Raw genomic sequence first — 19,103 nt, 5'->3', positions numbered from 1 at the left:
AGCTTGGTACATTTGGGGAAATTGAACTCTACAGAAAGCCTTCAAGGAATACCCAAAATAAATAGGTAAAAAGCACACAAAGTTCATGGGTAGGAGGATGCGATGAGCTCAGCCATTTTTCTCCAAGCTGACCTATAGATTGAGGACAGTTCCAGCAGAATTTCCAGAGGGCTTGTCCACAGCTGGCCAGCCTGATTCTAAAGTTCGTATGCAAGACCAAAATCCTGGGGGTATTTAAGACACCTCTTCCTGCAGAGGAAGATGGTGGTCTGGCCTCACTAGAAGACAATACAAGATTGACCCAGGGTTGACCAGTAAAATGTAATCGACTACTTCAAAAGAGGCTCACAAATATACAAAAAGCCCTACTGTTCAGCTGGACTTGGAGAAGGAATGAACACTGCAATAAATTGATCTTATTTATATAGAAAAATAGAAAATTCTACCCCTCCTGTGACTTATGTCCAATAACGAGTTCTAGATGGATGACTGTCTTAAATGTGAGAAGCAAGGGTTAAGAAATTTTAGAAGCCAGGCATAGAGGGACATGTCCGCAGTCTAGGAGATCAAGGCCCTCCTGAACAATTTAGCAAGACCCTGTATAAAAAAGAAAGAAACAAAAAGGAAAAAAAAAAAGAGGATGGGGCAGGAATGTAGTACAGAGACAAAGCACCCTTGTGCTTTGATTCCCATTGCCAAAAAGAAGGAGAAGAGGAGGGAGAGAGAAGAGGAGAAACGACACAGAAGAATGTCTTCATGTTTTCAAAGGAGAGGGTTTGCTGAAGCAAAAGTTAACTGAAAAAGAAAAGGTGATAAGCACCTTCGGGTGGCGGGTGGCATACTTTCCTACTAGATGTGAGGCCCTGGGTTCGATTCCCACCTCCATAGAAAGCTGTAGCAGGAGAGGTATCTCTTCTTAGAAACTTAACATACAGGAGGCTAAATTCAAGCTTTCTCAAAAGTGCAAGACAACATTTGCAACAATATAACTTAACAATTCAGGAGAGGGCTTGGCAAACTTTGTCCTGGCTGATCCCATTTCCACTGCTGGCTGGCTGAGAAAATTCCCTTCTGATAGCTAGGCAACAGCACAGAGAGGCGCTGGACACTCCCACCCAGGCACCCCCCATGGGAACATCTTGCAAAACAAATCTCAGCCAGGATATGGCCATTGATACATTTGACATGAAAATACAACAGTTTCTATTTCCTGGTCTTCTGTTTCTTTGTTTCTTTTTCCCCTCAGGCTTACTTGAACATTTTTTAGAAGTTGGTTTAATTTATCTTTTAGTGCTTTAAAGTGTATCTCTTTCTTTCTTTGGTTTTTGAGACAAGATTTTATTATGTAGTTCAGGCTGGCCTTGAACTCACTGTGTAGCCCAGGCTGGTCTTGAACTCTGGGAGATACTCTGCCTCCGCCTCCGAAGTGCAGAGACTACAGGTGCGTGCTGCCACGCCTGATTTAGAGCGTATCTCTTTTTATACCTTTTTCACTGGTTGCTGTTAGATGTTATAAATTCATAGTCTTGTTGGTTTTATCAGTCAGAAGTATGGAGGACCTTACTTCCCTTTCTAGCCCTTCACCCTTTTCTATTTTTAATATAATTGCAATTAAAACTAAGTGTTTACCTTATGTATGTTTAGAATCACATCGGGAAGTGTTAAGATTTTGGCTTCAACTGTCAGACTAAGAGAAGGAAAGCCTATTGTATTGCCCCTTTTTTCTTCTGTCTCGGGTTCCAAGCATACCAGTTCCGGTTTAGAGAGATTCTTTGACCCTTCTCTGCTGGGGACAGTCTGTTTCCTCCACTGGAGAATATCTTGCTTCCCCTTCACTGCTGTCTCCTTTCAGCCTCTGGGACCTCGAACAGCCGTGTGGCCCACTGGGCTTCTCAGAAGCCTCCACTGCGGTCCAAATTGTTTTCCTGCTGAGGAGAAAGGTGCTACTTCCCTCGGCTTCCCGAGTGCTGGGATTACAGGTGTGCATCACCATGCCTGGCAGGACTTTTTATTTTGATTTGTTTTTCAGTTTTAAATTTTTTGTTTTTACAAGATACGTATATGTGTATATGTGAAGTGTATGTGTATGTATATGAAAATAGTTAACATAGTTCTACTATGGATGTCTTTGGGTTCACTGAAGAGAAAGATTTGTGCTGTCTGGACAATGGAACACAAATGTCTTGTGCTCTGGGTGAATGATTTGGGGATGACAGTGTGCAATGGATGTACCATTGTTGCACCCTGATTGACATATTTTGAAAAGAACTTTTTCTGTTTTTAAAATTCTTTTTCTTGCTGGGCCTGGTGGTGCATGCCTGTAATCCCAGCACTTGGGAGGCTAAGGCAGGAGGCTCACTGTGAATATGAGGCCAGCCTGGGGTACACAGTGAATTCAAGTTCAGCCTGAACTATACAGCCAGAGCCTGTCTCAATAAAATAAAATTTAAAAATAAAATAAAAACCTCCTCTGTGTCTCCCTCTCTCTGGCTAAGACTTTAACTTCACTGAGAGTTAATTTTTCATTTAAGGGTGTTTGTAACTGCCTGTTGAGGTGTTTTATCATGGTTGCCATAAAAAGAATTAAGATGTGTTATACATATATATCAGCTCCTCATAATGAATGTAATCATTGTGTACTTCAAGCATATAGTCACAACATTTCTTAAAACTTTGGTTGTATGTATGATATCTGGGTCTTTTTTTTTTTTTTTTTTTGGCCCTGGCATCAAACTCAGGACCTCGTCTTGCCACGTCACCAAATTGTCCAGGTTGAGCTTGAACTAGCGACCCTCTTGCCTCAGACTCCAGACTGCTGGGATCAGACGCGTGTACCACTCCCTGGCTTCCTGGTTCTTGGTGTGAAGAATGAGTTTTAATAGGAACCTGGACATGTTCTGTGTTAGGAAACTCAGGACTTTGATCTTCGTTTAAGTCTCCTACCCCGGCTGGCTTTCTCTGACACTGCTTCAGAAGTGGGCACTTCCCTGTTATTGCCAGGTGACTGTAGACATCCAAGACCCTTGAGTTCTCTAGGTGGTAGGGGATCCTTGTTAGTGCCAGCTCTGGCTTGTGGCAATTACAGAAATATTTTAGTACTGCATGGGGGATAAAGCTTCAGAAAGATAATCCACTTTGAAGGGTAAAGAATTGGGTGGAATTACTGACTTCTTCAAGAATATAATGTTCAAAATGGGCATGGTGGTGCACACCTGTAATCCCAGCACTCTGGGAGGCTGAGCCAGGAAGATCAAAAGTTCGAGGTCAGGTAGGAAAATTCAATGATGTAGTTGGACCTCATCTCAGAAAAAAAGGGCTGGGGACATAGCTCAGTGCAAAGGCCCTAGGTTCAATCCCTAGTGCTAAATAAATACATAGCCGAGCAAGGTGGTACACAGCTGTAATCCCAGCACTTGGGAGGTGAAGACAGGAGGATCACGTTGAGTTCGAGGCCGACCTGGGCTACAGAGTGACTTTAAGCCCAGCCTGAACTACATAGCAAGACTGTGTCTCAAAAAAATACCCCAAAACAAAAAACAAAAATATTTTCACCTCAATCGAGTCAATGAAGAATTGACGTGTCCAGAAGAATTGAGTCTCAGAAAATGTATGCACTGTGTGTTTGTTCTCAGGAATCTAGGAAGGAATGTGTTCTGATGAAATGAAGCCATATGAGAGGAGATGGTAACCCAGCCATGGAGGGAGGGGCTCCCCAAATTAACTGCAGGAAGTACTTCAGCACTCAGGGCGAAGCCTGACCCTGTGAGACTCCAGGCGGGCTGGCGGCAGGAGGAGCCATGGAATATGGAGAGAGACGTGTTAGGAAAAGCCCTTACAGATTATGGGAAACAGCCGACAGTGCAGAGAAACCCAGGTGAATGGAAGGGGGAAAATCATTAATTCCTAAAGAAAAGGTTATATAGTAGTCAAGGTAACACATGACTGTCTCACCTGGTGAGAACACTGAGGAGTCTGAGCAGCGCAACCCGGTTTAACCAACACACTTTTTGAGATCACCTTTATTGAAGTAGTAAGTGTACTTGTTGAAGTGTGTTTACTGGAACTGATTTTAAACACCCAGTTAGATGAATTTGGACAAACATGTGCAGCAGTTACACTACTACAGATAGAAACACTTCGGCTGGATGGGAACTCTTTCTGATTTTGTCCATCTCTGATGGGCCTGGAACCCCAGCACTCTGGCAGGTAGGTTAGACTGAGTTAGAGCCCAGCCTGGGAAATCTAGCAGTGTAGCGAGACCCTGTCTCAAAATAAAAAGTAAAAAAGGGCTGGGGATGTGCCCCGGTGAAAAGCCGTGGGCTCCCCGGGGTGTCCCGCATCACTTCCTTCAGGTGTCTGTCCAGCTGCCCCTTCCTCAGGACCCTCCTGAGATACTGGTCACCAGACCCACCATCCTTCTTCCCACCCATGTGTCTTCATCACTCATCACCACTCAGGGTCATTCCTCTGTGTCCTCAGGGCCTGCAGTCCCCACAGCCTGAGCTTCAGGAATGCAGAATTTCGTTTGTGGAGTGACTAGGTGGGCGCTCCCTGAGAACAACACCTGTGCTGTTCATCTTTGTCATGTGGGGTACATGGGGAGAAGGCAGGGTTGTTACTTGGCTGCTCAAAGCACAAGAGGAAAGTAGGGAAGTTTCAAATGGTGAACGTGACATTCCCCAGTGGAGGTAGTCGTGAACAGATAGGAACTGTGTGTCTCCACTGAGTGTCATACAAGATCTTCCAGGTGGGAGCTGGGGACCTGATGGTCACCAACTTCTGGTGCCCTGGCATTCTGGCCCAGGGTTCAGGGACCTCATGGTTCTGGGGCAGGAGGAGCTCTGAGAATGCTTGACCAGCTGGTAGAAGTATCATAGAACAAACTGCAGGAATGATTAACATCTGGTGATTGATCTGGATACAAGGATTACTGTGTTGTCACCAACAACAGAATTTAAAATCAGTTTGACAGTGACTGGGAGACTGCCTCGATCTCCGATATACACATGGGGCTGCTCTTGTGTTGCAGACCATTCTGAGACTGAGGCTTGTGGCGTGTTATGGTTTGTGTCTGGATGACCCCTCAAACCTCATGTGGTCATGGAGGCAGCTTCTAGAGTTTGTGATTGATTCACGATCAACTGTTGGGATTATAGCTTGAGTGTTACACCCACTTAGGGTGGGCAGGCTACACAGTGTAAGGGACAGAAGGAGTCTTTGCTCAAGCTCCTCCCTTTTGCTCTTGTTGCTTTTGCTTCTCCCATTGCTGTGAATGGTTGCTCTTCTGCCCTGCCACCCTGCCTTGGAGCCAGAACTATGAGCTAAACCTTTCCTTCCTTAATTTTAGGTGTCAGGTATTTTGTCTCAGTGAGAGAAAAGTAACCAAGACATGGGATGAGCTGCCTGCTGTAGGATGCAGGCCTTCCCCTAAAACTTATTTAATAGTCAAGCTGGACTTGCTCTACCTATTTCTTAAATCATTAGAGAGTAATAATTAGGTCAAAATGGCTTAAAATGTGTTTCTATGTTAATAACTATTCTTGGTTTGAAACTGCAGCTGACTTTAGTCCTTGGTCAGTATTTAGAGTTATATTTTAGGGGAGTCTAACTAAAAAAGTGCCTTGTGTGCTTGGTGGGAGGGAGACAAGGTATTGCAGCAGCTGTGACCAGTTGCAGGGAAGCGGGGCCACAGAGGGGGCACATGGCAGGCTTCTGGCATCTCTGTGAGTACTGGCTTAACTGTGTCACTCTGCAGTCTCATTCCGGAGTGTGTGCCACTGGCCTGCCATTCTGCAGATGTGAACATGAAGCCACTCACCTAAAGCTGAGTAGCTGTTCAGTTCTGGAACCCAGATTAAAGACAGGCACATGCCAGCACCCACACCTTTAAATCCTCCACCATGCTTCTCCTTCCCACTCCCTCTCCTCTTTGTCTTCCTCTTCTTCACCTTCTTTTTCTTCTTTTCTTGCAGTGTTAGGGATTAAGCCCAGTGATTTTGCACTGAGCTACATCTCCAACCTATTTTATTTTATCTTGAGACGGTGTCTCACTAAGCACTAAACTGGGTTTGAACTTGTGATCCTCCTGCCTCAGCCTCCCAGAGGCTGGGATTATAGGTGTGCACCTCTGCCCAGTTTCCTATGTTTTTAAGCGCCTTCCTCATGCCATGTCCTGAACAGATATTTACTTGCTCACCTAAATTCTCACATTAAGGCAAGTGCCACTGACGGTACAGAAGGGGAAACTGAGGTTTAGAGAGGTAAGAATTTTCCCCAGGTCATTCTTGTTTCATTTATTTCCTTTCTTTCATCCCTTCACTTTGCAGATGTTTACTGAGAACTTAATATGTCCCAGGCACTTTCTAGGCCCTAGAGTTGCCTTAGCCATCAAGGTAATTATTAGAAGACAGATGTGACTCTTTTTCTTGGAATGCTCATGTTCCTGTGGGAAGACATATAAGAAAATGCCAGATAATGAGTGTCAAGACGGAGAATGAGGCTGGGGATTTAGCTCAGCGGCATAAGCACCTGCCTTGCAAGCAGGTAGTCGTGAGTTTAATCCCTGGTACCGATAAAAACGAAAAAGACAAAAAAAAAAAAAAAAAATAAAAAAAAAAAATGATGTGCCGGGGAGCAGGGACCATGTCTGGTGGCAGTACTGGGTTTGAACCCAGAGCCTTCACACTGCGCTGTGTCCTAGCTCTACCCCCTGGAGACGTCTGTTTCATGTGCTTTGAATTTTGTTTAAGATTTTATGAGAGAATGCTTCACTTACAAGAAAATTAGAATTTGAAAACCAGAGATAGAGACTAAGCATTGGGCTCAGGACCAAGGTGTGCTCTTCCTTTACACCTGGATATTCCCTGGGCCCCAGTTTCTATATCAGGGAAATGGAGAGGTCCCTTCTGAAAAATGGGTTAAGTGGAAGGAGGAAAGGGTGCTCTGAGGAGTCAGGAGCAGTGGAGGTGAGGGCATATGTACACGCGCGTGTGCACATACACCACACACACACACTCAGGGAGTTGGAGGGGAAAGAATCCTCCCTGGGAAGCTGGCAGCTCTGTTCCCAGTGGTCACTGCACCATCCAGAGGACACTACGATCACTGCATGCGGACAGCCTGGCTGCTCAGTCTAGGGAGACAGTCCACAGCTAGGAGTGCCAGGGTGCCCAACACAGCTGTGGCCTCTGGGGACGCTCATCTCCTGAGTGGACTTGGACAGTCTTCCTCCCTTTGTGAATGAGGAAAGGAAAGCTCAGAGGAGTAAACGGTCCTTCCACTTCACAGCATGAAGAAGGCATGGCTGGGGAGAACCTAGGTCTGACTTAACCAGCCCTGTCTCGCCTACAGACAGCCCTGGATTGGGGGCTTCAGCAGGAGGGCCAGAAATGGGGAAAGCCTCTGGGAGAGAAAAGGATTGCGGCTGGCTTCCTGCCCTGCCTTGATCCAGCATAGGACATGGCTCACTTACGGTGCGAAGCCCTCTGCTTTTCACCATCTCTCCAGGCAAAACCGAGTCAGATAAAGACAATTTTCTGTCTGCAGAATTTCCCATTAGAGCCAGGCATGGTGGTGCACACTTGTAATCCAGCACTCAAGAGGCTGAGGCAGAAAGATCACCCAGAGTTCAAGACCAGCCTGGGCTATGTAGTGAGTTTAAGGCCAGTTTGAACTGTGTAGGGAAGACCTGTCTCAAAATTTTTTTTAAAAAATTCCCATTAGAGAAATATAAAATGGATTCTCTAATTATTTTAACAATAACAGCCAGCCATGGTGATACATGCCTATAATCTGAGCACTCAAGAAGCTGAGGCAGAAGGATTGCCTTGAGTTCAAGGTCAGCCAGGCTACAAAGTGAGTTCAAGGCCAACTTGAACTGTGCAGTGAAACCTTGTCTCAAAGCACACACACACACACACACACACACACACACACACACACAAATGATGCCTCCTCCCTTAATAAGTTTGTCCCTCAATCCTCATCTTCTCAGTTTTTATCCTCTCTTCTTTTTCTGCTGGCCGGGAGTTTGCAGGAACCAGCAGACTTGTCAGGGAGCTGGCCTGCACTTATTTTCCCCGTGTCCCCACCTCTTTCCTCTTCTGCCCCAGCACTGGGCACTAAGGTTTCATTGCATTTCCTGTCAGGGTATTCACTGACTTGTCGAGAGGAAAGCTGAGGTCACTGTCCTGTGCCCATCCCCCGGGGTGCTTCCGGGTCCGGGACTGTGCAGACTTACCTGGCATACAGAGGGCACGGGTGCTGCTGACCAGTGGGGTGGGGCTTCTCCCGCGGAACCACCTCTTGCTCTTCCAGCTGCATACCCTGAACTTTGAAGGCTAAAGTAATGAGGTGCACCTGGCCATTGTCTCCTGTCTATGGGCTCTGCCCTCGTCTACTCCTTTGCTCACAAGACCTTGGAAGCCAGAGACCAGAGCAGCCTTGCTTGATTTGATTTCCATTTTGCCTTTACCTCCAGCTCACCTGTCAAAAATGAGTGAAGCCTTTGTCTTCAGCACCCTGATTTGAATAGATACATTTGAAGCAAACCTAGGAAGCTTCCTTTCCTTTGGATGAAAGCCTGAGGCAGCCAGGCTGTTTTTTCTGTATCTCTTTGCACCCCAGTGCAGAGACAGATGCTGCCCTGGCTGACCTTGGGGGATGAAGGAGTCAACTGCCTATTTTACAGGTGTCCCACATAGAATCAGGAAGAGAACCTCCAAGCAGTGAGGCTGTCAGCTGGGTAGAGAATGCTGGCGTAGCTCTTGGATGTTGGGTTCTCCCTCCCATCTCTGTCCTGCCTTCCAAAACTGGGTGGGGGCCACACAAATTGCCAAGGACCCAAATGCACTTGATGTAGGAGGTGAGAATGTAAACAAGCATCTCAATTCTCCTTACCTTCCTACTGGAAAGAAACTCGTGTATGATACTTTTGTTTGTTGAGGCAGGATCTTGCTATGTAGTTCAGGCTAGACTTGAACTCAGTGATCCTCCTGCCTCAGCCTCCTGAGTGCCAAGATTATAGGCATGAACCACTACACCCAATTCTTTTAAATATCTAATAACTTTATGAAAACCTTAAGTTTAATGTCAAAAGGGGCCAAGAGTAATGGAGGGTTTCTTAATTGATATAGCACACTTCACTGCAGCTGACATTTATATCAAATGAAACATGAATCTTCATTTTTTTTTTTTTATCAGTACCAGGGATCTAACTCACGACTGCCTGCTTGCAAGGCAGGCGCTTATTGCCACTGAGCTAAATCCCCAGCCCAAATCTTCATTTCTTAAATAAATTTATTACAGCGAAACTATTTAAATAACTTTATTTGTTTCATCCTTTGGTAGATGAGAAAAATACATTACAAAATACATTATACAGAGGACAGCTCACAGTACACATTACTAAAAACAACAATCTACATTCCAGCCAGGCAGGGCTGGTGCAAGTTCAGAAGGAAGCCACAGAGGCCCTGGAGACTGGATTTCAGCTCTGCGGAATGAATACCCCTGCATCCCCTCGCGCTGCAGCATCTATTAGCACCCCAGTCAGGTGAGAGCAGGCAATGGCAGCAGCAGTGTGGCACTGCAGAGCACCCGTCCACTGAAAGCAGCAAGATGTTTCTAACATTCCTCGGGAGAGGGGACGTGGATGGCCCGGGTTGAGGTGGGGCAGTGGGAATGACCAAGACTGCCATGTTCCAGGCTCACAGAGCTCCTGGGCCTCCTACGCGTAGGAGGCAGCTGTCCCAGGCCCGAGCTTCCTGCCTGATGTCTTCCCTTATCTGTGCCGACCTCTCTCTCATTCCAGGCTTTATCACAGCTGTAGACAGAGCTGTCCTAAGAACTACCTGGCCCCAAAACAAGCTTCCTCAGTAGGAGGCAGGCAGCTCCCACATTACAGTCACAGCAGGTGCCCGCATACAGTACCACTGGTTCCATCTTAGCACCTCAGCAGTTCCCCAAGCCCAGGGTAAGGACGTGAGTGTGGCTGACCACCTCTGTGAGAGCCAAGCACTGCCAAGAGGATACACCTTACAGCACTGGCTTCAAAGAACCCAGAATTCTCCAACCAAGGAACTTAGGTCAGAACTGCACTCATTTTCTCACAGAACCAACTGAAGTAAGACGAGGAAGGCCATCAGAGCTGACCGACCAGCACCATTCAGTGCTAGTCAGAACCATTTCCAGGAGGGACAGAAGCAGGGAGCTTGGCCAGGGAAGCAGGGGCTATGGCCACACAGCATGCAGCTGCAATTAGTGGGTCACACTTGTACTTGGCTGGCTTCAGCCCCACTCAACCATGTAAAAGGAATTCTACGAAGCAGCCTCTTGAACCTCCATATTTTTTCTTAGAAATCTGAAAGCAGTCTGAGACTAGAAGTAAAAAGTGGTCCCAAGAATCAAAACCATCATTTCAGCTGACTAGTCATGCGGCAGGCCAGGTTCTGTGCTCCAAGGCAAGTGTTGGCTGCTCCGGAGGCTTTCGGGAAGAGTTCCACGTTCTCTGGCCTTCGAGGAGTACTGAGCGTAGTGGACCTGGTACCTGCCCCTATCTCCTAAGCTGTTAGGGGATGGGATGGGATGGGACATGGGAATAAAAATAAAGATGAGTCAAGACCAGCATCTTCAAATTAACAAACTGTAATTGTTTCCCCAAAGATACATTTTTTTTCATACACATCCATCATACACTGTAACCAAAAAAAGCAGTGTACATGAAATAGGAGAAAATAAATTAAAAATCCATAGCATAGGTAAGGAGGCTCTAGTCTGGAGCACAGCTGAGTTTCCAGCAATATAAGGAGGCTTGAGAGTTTCTTTATAAGAATGCCGGCTAGCAAGGGTTCCAGCAAGGTGGTTGGTTGGTCTGTAGTCAGTCTTGAGTACTTGAAACAGTTTGTGTTTTATTATTTTTTTCCTTAGCGTTTAGAATAGCCATCATTGTCCTGCAATAGGCAGAGCTATCACGTCCAGGAAAAATGAGGGAGGGAACCACAGAGGCAGCGTGAGATCCAAATACAGCATTCAAAGGTAATTGGTCCAGTGGTGCCTGGGGGAGGAGGATGGGGCGACTCCAGGGTTAGCCATCTTCCTTTGGGGGTGTGTACCAGCCTACAGAGACACAGAAGAGTAAGGTACAGGCAAGGACCACCCTCCTGTCCCGATCCCCACAGACATCTCCAGGGCCACAAGCAAGATCCTAGGAGGCTGCCTGGCAAGATGTAGAGGTGTGGGGAAGCAGACTTCCCACCTGCAGGCTGAAAGGAAAGGGAGAATGGGGAGTCCAACCTGAGGTGATGGGAGAGGTGGACAGCCTTTTCAAGGCTGGTCAGGAAGCGGGCAGCACCACCACTGGTGCTTCTCTAGAGAGGAGCTGGGGTGTCAACCCCAGGTTGACTCTGGAGGGCTGGGCAGTGTGGGGTGAATGGGCAGTAAGATTCAGAGAGCAAAGGGGCTCTCTTTATTCGGCTAGAGTGAAACCCAGGACCTGCTATGAGTTTGGCTCCTCTGGGACCCAGCTCCAGCCTCACCATTTTTTTCGTGGATCTGCACCAAGGACTTGTAGGACTGCTGTGCTCTCGTCAGACTGTACTGAGACTGGGGAGGGAAGTCACCAGATGAGGTCACAGCCAGCTGTGGCTTGACTACCTGAGACCCAGGAATCCCACCCAATTCCCAGCTTAGTGCTCTGGTGCCCCTGAGTGCTTGCTTTGCCTGGGAGGTCCCCCTGACTAATCTAAAAGCATCCCCTTTGCAGACCTGGCCACCTGCTTGTCTGAAGATGCTCCCTGGGGCATGCAATGGTCTGCTCCTTTTCCACTGTGGCTGCCCTAGACCCTTTCCTCCAATGCTGCCAGCTCAGGAACTTTATCTTCTTAGTCCCCTAAAGGCAGCCTTGGACTACTTTAGTGGCCCAGACTATACTGGGCTCCAGTTCACTCCACTGGCCCCAGGATCCTTACTTTGTTGGCTCCAAACTGCACTCGTGCTTTCCCCTTCACCAGTGTGGCACTGATCTGCATGATCACAGACTCTATGGAGTAGGCACTGCTCCAGCCCTGAGGGGCGGGAGGAACAAGGAAAGAAAGTCAGGAGAGAGCTTCCGGAGAAACCTTTTCCTTGTCCTCCAGGCTGATGAGGGGCCTCTACAGAAGGGCCCTTGCCCTTATCCCAGAACAGCCCCCAGCTGCCTGGAAGAAGGAGAGGGCCGCACTATGCCCGGAGTCCAACAAGGTGGAGCTCAGCCAGCCCCACCCCAGCCAGGCTAGGCCAGTCCAGCCAGCCGTAGGAGACAGCCTCACCTGCTTGGTAAGAAGTTCCATGCAGATGGCACCTCCACCCAGAACATACCTGCACAGAAAGGTTAGTGAGCTGTGCCTGGTAGGAGCCCTGAGTTTCTTCTTCACCCTCTGCCTCAAGAACTACCCTGTTCCCCTGGCCCAGCCACTCACCCTCCGGAGAGGACTGGAGACACAACCCTGACGAACGGTGGGTCAAAGGGAAAGTTATCCTGAGAGGGAGAGAAAACAATCAGGGAAGGAGGCAATATCCACACAGGACATCAGGCAGGCAGGCACAGCCAGGTCAGGGAGGGAGGAGCAGGAGGGGAAAGTCTTACTTTAAAAGAGAAGTTAAGTAGGATGAAGTCTGCGCCTTCCTTCTCTTTGAGGATCTGGAGATCATTGTGCAAAGCGCTGTCCTGGTCAACTCTACAAAGTTAACAAGCCTGGGATCAGACTCCTCTTCATGGCTCAGGAGCCTAAGGGTACCTGCTCCCCAAACTGGCAGCAGATGCACACACCACTGCACACACTGGCTCCTGGGACCCTGCAACCAACAGGCTGCATGGGACTGCCCTGAGGATCTATCCAGAATCATTCCACTTATACTGCTGCTTAACCCCTTGAGTTTGCACTCACTTGAGGAGTTTGACATTCCAATCATATAGACTGTCATTCACGAGTTCAACTGCATAGTTTCCTGAAATGAGGAAAGCAAAATGTTAGGACAGTCCAGGTGGCAAGTGGTGCACATGCAGAAATCCGTCTCTCAATGGAAAAGAAAATGGTCAAAGGCTTGACATGTGCTTCAGACAAACACATATCCAAGCCAAGCCCACTGGCTTGAGGAATTCCATCCTTCGCCTGAAATGTTCCTAAGCATTTTTGTGTCCCACAATCCCTTGTTCTTGTCACTACTATATCACATCCTTGATGACAAACTCCTGTCCAGGCCCCTCACTAGGGCAAACTTACCACCTTTGAAACTCTGTGATCGGTATATATCCCTGAGCTCCTTCATCAGCCGGTCAGTGGCCTGCACCGAGCCAGACACTGCACCCTGCAAGGGAGATACAACATTTTTCAGTTGTGTGGTCTGGAAACAGAAATGCTAGACCACAGAATCAGTCTAGCAGCTCCCCCAGGATTTAGAGGGGTTAGACACACCAGAGCTGAGCAGCTCTCTAGCCTGGTATCTGATGGGCCTACCACTTCCCAGCCAGTGCCCGCCAGTCAACCCCTTTGCCCAGCCTCTTGCTGCAAGGCACGTACATTTAAGTAATCTTGCCTCTGGTTCTTTTTAATTTTCTCAAGGATGGCCAAGTTTTCTTTTCCGATGCCATCATCTTCAGATTTCTTGCCCTCGGCTGGCTCTTCCTCTTTCATTTCATAGTGATCTAGGTCTTCTGTGTCCTGCAGCAAGTGTGGGGTGGAAGTGGAACAGGAGGAAAGACACAGTACAGCTTGTGGGTAACGACTGTCACTTTCTTGGTCCATCTGGCCTGGAGCCACAAGGTCAGGTACTGTCTTATCAACGTGATACCCTCCCTGTTCCTGGAAAAGTTCCCATTTGCTCCACAATCCAAACAACAAAGTAAATTTGTTCTCTTTTTAGTTCTCAAACTATGGCAGCAGAGCTACAGGAAGGAACTCAGCCTTTTCTTCCCCAAGATGACCCCACTCTGTTTCTGAAATTCTCCTCTGGAAGCAGAAACTCTTCCCTAATTCCTAGCAGAATGACTCTGGTCTGACATTGTGACTTAAAACTCATGTTTCACCAGGTAAAACTATTGTACCCAGAAGTCCTCTGGGCCCAGGTCTAAAGGAAAAGGATCATAAATCATCTCTTTATAAACACTGGGCCTGAATCAGAGGTACCCAACACCAACATAAAAATGAGAAAGGAAATTTAGAAAAGGAAATGTTAGGTTGAGAACAGAATTAGGGTGGGTTTGGTTTTTTTTTTAAATCAGACGCTGGGAGTATAGCACACAAGGCTGTCCACTGCCTAGGAGGAGTGGGTGTCATGCATTATCAGCCTTGCACAGGTCTTAAAATTCTTACAAAGCTATAGAACCTGGGACACGAATTCAAACAAAGTGATCAGAGTGATCCTCACTCTGGCAGGACACACCAACCTATTACATCAGCAGCTATTACTGACTGAATGCTTATCACATTAGGGTCTATACTAGATGCTACACACACTAGTTCATTTTGTTCTTCAAACTGCTATATCATTATTCTGTTATCTCCACTTACTGCTGAGGAAGCTAAGATCTATCGGGGTCAGTTGTCATGCCCAAAGTCAGAACTCTTAGTGGAGCTAAGACTTAAATTCTATCTGGACGTGAAGCTCAAACTCTAAACCATTATGCTGTATTTTATAGAACATGTTTTCAACGTATTAGGTAACTCATTTAACATTCATAATGTATAACAATGAAGTATTTAAGGTAAGCAGGATGCAAACTCAGGTCAGTTAAAACTTTAAAGCTGTCTGAGATTAATTTGTCAAACTTTTATTTGGTTCAAGCAGATCTGTACCTATTTTCAGAGTTGGATGTGAGTTTCCTGTCTCCTCTACCACACTGGCTGCTACTATATGCCAGTAAATTGGTCTACATTCTTCTTGCATCTTTCCCTCCCTGGTTCTAGAGCACAGCTTGTTTAGAGCGGCTGTCAATGCCACTGACACCAAGAGCTTCCTGTCAATGGCCCCTCTGGCAGAAGCCTACCTCAGGCATCTCCTCATCTTCATCTTCTGAAGACACTTCCTCCTGTGTGCACTGTAAGGAAGGGAAGATTAGAGTTCCAAAGGCTGGCTGGAAGGCAAGCCTCTGACCTACTCCCCTGAGCCGCCAGGTCTGGAGGCTGGGCACTTGCTCATGATGCTGCCATCTCCCTGCCAACCAGACCTGAGTGGATGTAAGAGCCCAGGGAATGACTTACCTACCAGCCCATTAATCTCCTCCTGCCCTGTGCCAAAGACTAAGAGGATGAAAAACGGCTGTTCCTAACATCCATCTCATAAACCCCAGTTTAACTTTCCTAAGAACCCTTTTTACTTGGTCTTTTCTACACTGACACTGCACTCTTGGTTCTAAACAAGAGATCTGGGTCCCCAGTGGCTACCCACTGCTACTACTAAGACAATGGCAAAAATCTTCCCTCTCAACCTGAGGGATATGCCTGAAAGTGGGTTTTGACAGAGATGAAGCTGCTCGTGTTCCGTTCAGCTAGGTTTCCATCTGGAGAAGAAAGAAGCTGGGACATTCACACACGTGTGTCAGGAAGCAGGTGGGGGTGGGGGGAAGCAACTGGATATCTGTTTCAATAAACAAGTATTTACTGAGTGCTCTCCATAAGACAATTCTGTACAAAGGGTCCAATGCCCCTCAGCTGCTTACCTGCTCTGCTGGCAAGGGCTGATCCAGCATCTCCACATCCGGATGCTGAGGGAGATTGTAGAGTTTACACAGGTCAGAGATGATCCTCTTCAGATGCTGTAAGAGCTGCGGTGGCAACCAGAGATATCAAATTCTCCTTCCCCACTCCAATCTGGATGGGTGCATGGAGGAGCTCTTAGCTCCATTTCTAAATTGGTACCTAGTTCTCTAAACCAAATGGACTGTGTAGCTCTGGAAATGAGTCTCCTGGTGAACCCATCCTGGGGCCACTACAGGAATCTGCCTCTGGTTTCAGTAAACACTCCCCCAAGCAGCCTGCCCCAGAGGTCCAGCTTTCAGTACCACCCTCTTTCCAGAAACCTTTCCCTTTAACGGGGTGCATGTGACATGGTCTCATAGGAATGTGTGTGCTCCTATCCCATGGTCCCCTCACCAGAGTATTCCCCTTCTTTATGTCCACCAGTCTCTCCAAGACAGCAGCCAAGTTAGGGTCATCAGACTCCACCGACCAGATCGGGGGCACAGCAGGGTATGACTCCTGAAGGGAAAGAGTGGGGAGAGCAGTCAAAATGGACAATCTTGGGAAAGGGCACATTTTGCCGGCCCTCTGCTTGTCTATCCCTAAGCCCTACACACTTGTAAAAGCCCCGCTTAGCAGGTCAGTATCTAACCAAGCAGCTTTCCAACTAATCCTAGACAGGGAGAGACCCTGTCCCTGGGAGGACCTTTTCCAGGAAACAACCTGGAACTTTTCCTTCCCTCCAGAATAAAAACCAGGGAAAGTAGTATGCCAAACTGCTAGATGGACACCTCATCTAATGCATTCGAGGTGTAAAGTTTTTCCTACATCTACCTCAGAGTCCTCCAATCCCTCTGCTTTCCAAACTCCAGAATTGGGATGAAAAGATCACACTGATGTGGGAGGGTGGCCCACAAAGACTGTACGACACCAGAAAAAGAGGTACAAAAATGAAACTGTGTCTCCAGAAATGAAAGAAGAAAGGAAAGCTCTCCCCACACTGTTCTCAATAGAGCCCCTCAAAAAATCAGTTGTCCCCATCTCTCTCTTGGGAACCTGCCACCTTCTCAGTCCAGTGTGGGCTGTAGGGTTCCACATGGCAGGCTGGAAGAAGCCTACGCTGCTGACATTCCCAGCATTCCTGAGCCAGGATGCCAAAAAACTTGACCAGACTCCCCCTGCCAAGACCAAAGGGGCCAGTTCAGACCAAGTCTCCTTTATAGGGGTCACAAGGGAATCTAGCTGAGGACCCTGTAAACTAACTTTTTGCCTTAGACAAAGACAGTAGATGCCCTTTGGCAACACAAAGGGCAGCTAGATGGGACAAATCTTACCCTGGAGGAATCAGAAATTTGACTAAAGAATAAATTAGACCCTGAGATTTCCAAACTTGCTAAGGTTAGCATTATCCACTGCTCCTGACATCTTAGCTCTGTCACAGCTCTACCCCCCCCATGCTAGAGGAAAATATAAAAAATTCTTGGGTCTTCACCTGACTAAATCATTCCTAGTCTTTCTATGGTAACTTCTCTAGGGAGGAGAGGATAAAAAAAGAGAAATGGGACACATGAGTTTTGGTGGGGCACCATTCAATTAAATCGTGATCTCGTTTAACTGAGAAAAGGATAGAAACCACCATGTCAGTTGGATGTGGTGGCACACACCTATAATCCCTGCACTGAGGCAGGAGGCTGAGGCAGGAGGATTGCTGCAACTTGGAGACCAGCCTGAGCCACAAAGTGAGCTCAAGGCCAACTTGAACTGCACAGTGAAACTTTTTCAAAAAACAAAACAAAACAAAACCCCACCATTTCAACTAAATCCAGGCCCCCAAATGCCACCAAAGTCACAAGTCAGCCTTTCCCCAGACTATTCCCATTTGCTCCCATTTTAGTTTGCCTGTTTGGACAAAGAACTGTCTACTAGCTCTCTAGCTACTGTTCCAGCAGGAAGACCATCACAGCAAATAACACCAACCGGTGTACATGCTACACCTTGCAGTACCAGACATTCCCAATTGCCCAAACCCAATCCTTCTCAAGGGGCTGGGGGTTTAGCTCAGCGGCGTTAAGCCCTGCTTGGCAAACTCGAGGTCATTGAGTTCTAATTCCCAGCACCAAAAAAAAAAAAAAAAGCCAATACTTTCTGAAGATAGAATAAATCAGGACAGGACACATGCACAGTGCCTTCTTATCTGGTATACAGTACTTAGGGTGAGATATGAATTGTTACTGCTCAGAACAAATGTGGCAGCCTGTACCCACATTTACTACCTTTACTAGTAATGGCAACAACCTGGGCAGCTGAATAATCCATAAAGGGGGAGAGTAGTGGTAGATCTACCACTAGCTGAGGAAGAGTTTGAAGTTACACCAGAATAAAAGGAAACCTAAAAGAGGTCAGTGAACTGCAAACAACCACTTGGTAAAATTCAGAGTGCAAAGAGGGTCTGCACAAGGAATGCACGGGCAGAAAACCCACAGGTGGTAACACCCTAAGTCAAAGGAACTATTGAGAATGGTCATCACCAAAATATGCAGAGTTTCACGCTAGGTCCTTCCGGTTGGGGTCAATGCAAAGGGCTCCAATCATGTAATTAGAATGTAGTGAAGGAGCACTTTTGAGTAGCAAGATAAAATTGTGGGGAAGAAGCCCGAAGGCACCAACATTGTGAACCTTAAGACGTGGGTGAGTTCCTGGAAAGGGCAGTAGACAAGCCATATGTCGAGATGTCCCTCGCTACCTGGTGTCAACAGTAGACTCTGAAGGCATGGGAGAACCTCAAACTGCAAAAGCAACTGTAACCTGGAGAACGAACTATACCCCGGGAGGGGCTTCGGCCTCCCCTCCCAAGTCTTTCGACAGCAAAAAGCTGTATGGGGTGAGCTCCCAACTCCCCGACAAACACCCTCCCTACCACCACCACAGGCGCACGCGAAGGTCCTCACCGTGATGTTGCAATGGATGCGGACGGGATCCCCAGGCACTGACCCCCGAGGGGTGAGATGCGGTCCGGGCGCGGCCCCGGCCCCTGCCCCTCCGGCCCCAGCTAGCAGGAACTCGCAGCTGAGCTCGTCCAGGCAGGCGCTGGCAATGCGGAAGCGCTCGTGGCCGCGGTGGAAGATGGACTCGAGCAGCTTCAGCTCCCGCCTCAGACAGGGCCCCGGCCCCGGGCCCCCACCCGGGCCGCCCCCGGCCCCCGGTGCCGCCCCCTGGCCCCCCAGCTGCTGCCCCGGCCCCGGCTGCTGCTGCCCCTGCGGCTGCGGCTGCTGCATCCTCCGCTCCGCTCCGCTCCGGGGCCGGCGGGCCGGGAGCCTCCGGCCTCCGCTCCGGGCTCCGCCGCCGCCGCCGCCGCGGTCCTCACTTCCTGATCCCCCCTTCGCCAAGATG

The 19,103-nt window shown here is 47.9% G+C and overlaps 1 protein-coding gene across 1 annotated transcript; it reads right to left on the bottom strand.

The window, feature by feature from the left end:
* Positions 1–10,628: 10,628 nt before the first annotated feature.
* Ube2q1 (ubiquitin conjugating enzyme E2 Q1) lies at positions 10,629–19,103 on the bottom strand. The gene is made up of 13 exons (XM_003475581.5): positions 18,662–19,103; positions 16,128–16,232; positions 15,695–15,799; positions 15,023–15,073; positions 13,557–13,697; positions 13,260–13,344; positions 12,924–12,984; positions 12,623–12,713; positions 12,456–12,514; positions 12,306–12,354; positions 11,967–12,062; positions 11,535–11,601; positions 10,629–11,115 (listed from the first exon to the last, which is right to left on the bottom strand). Exons 1-13 carry the CDS (start codon positions 18,986–18,988, stop codon positions 11,084–11,086), a joined length of 1,269 nt encoding a protein of 422 aa, XP_003475629.1. The 5' UTR covers positions 18,989–19,103; the 3' UTR covers positions 10,629–11,083.

Source organism: Cavia porcellus, unplaced genomic scaffold, assembly GCF_034190915.1.
Source record: "Cavia porcellus strain 051 isolate PalLab524CR breed Dunkin Hartley unplaced genomic scaffold, mCavPor4.1 scaffold_6, whole genome shotgun sequence".
In the NCBI taxonomy this organism is placed as follows: domain Eukaryota; kingdom Metazoa; phylum Chordata; class Mammalia; order Rodentia; family Caviidae; genus Cavia; species Cavia porcellus.
The sequence above is the reverse complement of the archived record's forward strand: the minus strand, read 5'-3'. Positions and strand labels throughout refer to the sequence as shown.